We start from the raw sequence: 1337 nt of genomic DNA on the forward strand, positions 1-1337 counted from the left end.
CGGGGAACAGCTGTGCCTCCACGGAGGCACTGGTTTTGCCAGCACCCCCAAAGTCCCTGCTGGTTTTGTTCCCTGTAGCCACCATCCAGGGCTCCTCCCAGCTCCTGCCTTTGCCAGCTGCTTCCCTGCACAAATCTCCGTAGGTGAACACTTTCAAAATGCAACACTTGAGAAAAAAAACGACCAACCAGTTTCCAGTGGTTGGCTGCACCAGCAGCATTGCAGCAACCGCGGCTCAGAGCCCCCAAAAACGTCCACCACCTCAAAAATGCTCGGGGTGACTCAGGGCTGGTGCCTCATCCCACCCCATCACTGCCAGCCCCAGCAAGGAACAGCCACGTTTCTTGAGTCCGTTTCTGCTAATTCACATCACACCATTCCTCTTCTGATGGAGAGCAGAGGTTCAAGCAGTAAAACAGACATCCCTCCCTGCCGGCCCCCCGTGTTTGGTTGACAGCTCAGTTGTTTTCTGTCACCGAGGATGCAATTTATTTTTTAATAGCGTGTCTAATAAGCAATGCCCATTTGACTGACACCCTGGTATTTATACATGCAGCTCCAGAACATGTGCTGTGTTTTATAAATAGGCACTGAATCATTTCTGAAATGTTCAACAAAATCTATTCTTTTCCGAACTGAGGCACCAAACAAAAATATCTTAATGGATCCATAATTAATTACGTGCAGAGAGATTTTCCTGAGAGCACAGAGAAGGTTGCCATATAAATCTTAAATGGTATTATATAATTACTCTTGTAAACATCGGGGGAATCTTGCTCTCTGGATTTAGCATCTCTCAAGCAGTAATTTGTGCACCGTAACACAAGCTTTGGGGGGGTGCACAGCTGGGCTGCCAAACTCCTGCCTGTCTGCTGCTGTTGAGGCAAATCCCTGCCTTGGGGGGGCCAAAAATATCTGGCAATTTGCAGGCAGCTGGGGTTTGCCAGTGTCTTAAAAAACAAACTGCAGAGCTGATTTTGGCTGCCGATACCCAAAGCCAAGGGTTCACAAGTTGGGTCTTGAGCACGTGAAAAGTGAAGAAGTGAAAAGGCTTTTTTTTTTTGCTATTTATTCCCATTTCTTTGGCTTTGCTTGTGCAGGAGCTGCTGCAGCAGGGCTGCATTTTCCAGGAGCGGCACGGCTGGGAGAGGCCCGGCTGGTTCAGCCCCAGGGGAGCAGCCCCGGTAAGCACGGTGTGCGTTTTGGGGGGCGTTCAGCTGGAGGGTACCAGCTGTGCCTGGTGCATGCAGGATGTGTCCTGAGTCTGCAGGGTGTGCAGTATGCAGCAGGCAGGTGCATGTCCCCAAAATGGGTCCATAAAAACTGTTGGGCTTTTA

At 50.0% G+C, this 1337-nt stretch overlaps 1 protein-coding gene across 1 annotated transcript in view; it reads left to right on the forward strand.

Annotated features, from left to right (window-relative positions):
* Nucleotides 1–1184, forward strand: part of SARDH (sarcosine dehydrogenase) — a gene marked incomplete at its 3' end in the record, with an annotated part of 9954 nt that extends 8770 nt beyond the window's left edge. The window contains exon 11 of the mRNA XM_010180040.1: nt 1101–1184. Within this exon, the coding sequence (XP_010178342.1) occupies nt 1101–1184 (84 nt within the window). The remainder of the gene's footprint in view (nt 1–1100) is intronic.
* Nucleotides 1185–1337: the final 153 nt, after the last annotated feature.

This window comes from Mesitornis unicolor, unplaced genomic scaffold, assembly GCF_000695765.1.
Source record: "Mesitornis unicolor isolate BGI_N332 unplaced genomic scaffold, ASM69576v1 scaffold19082, whole genome shotgun sequence".
Classification (NCBI taxonomy): Eukaryota; Metazoa; Chordata; class Aves; order Mesitornithiformes; family Mesitornithidae; genus Mesitornis; species Mesitornis unicolor.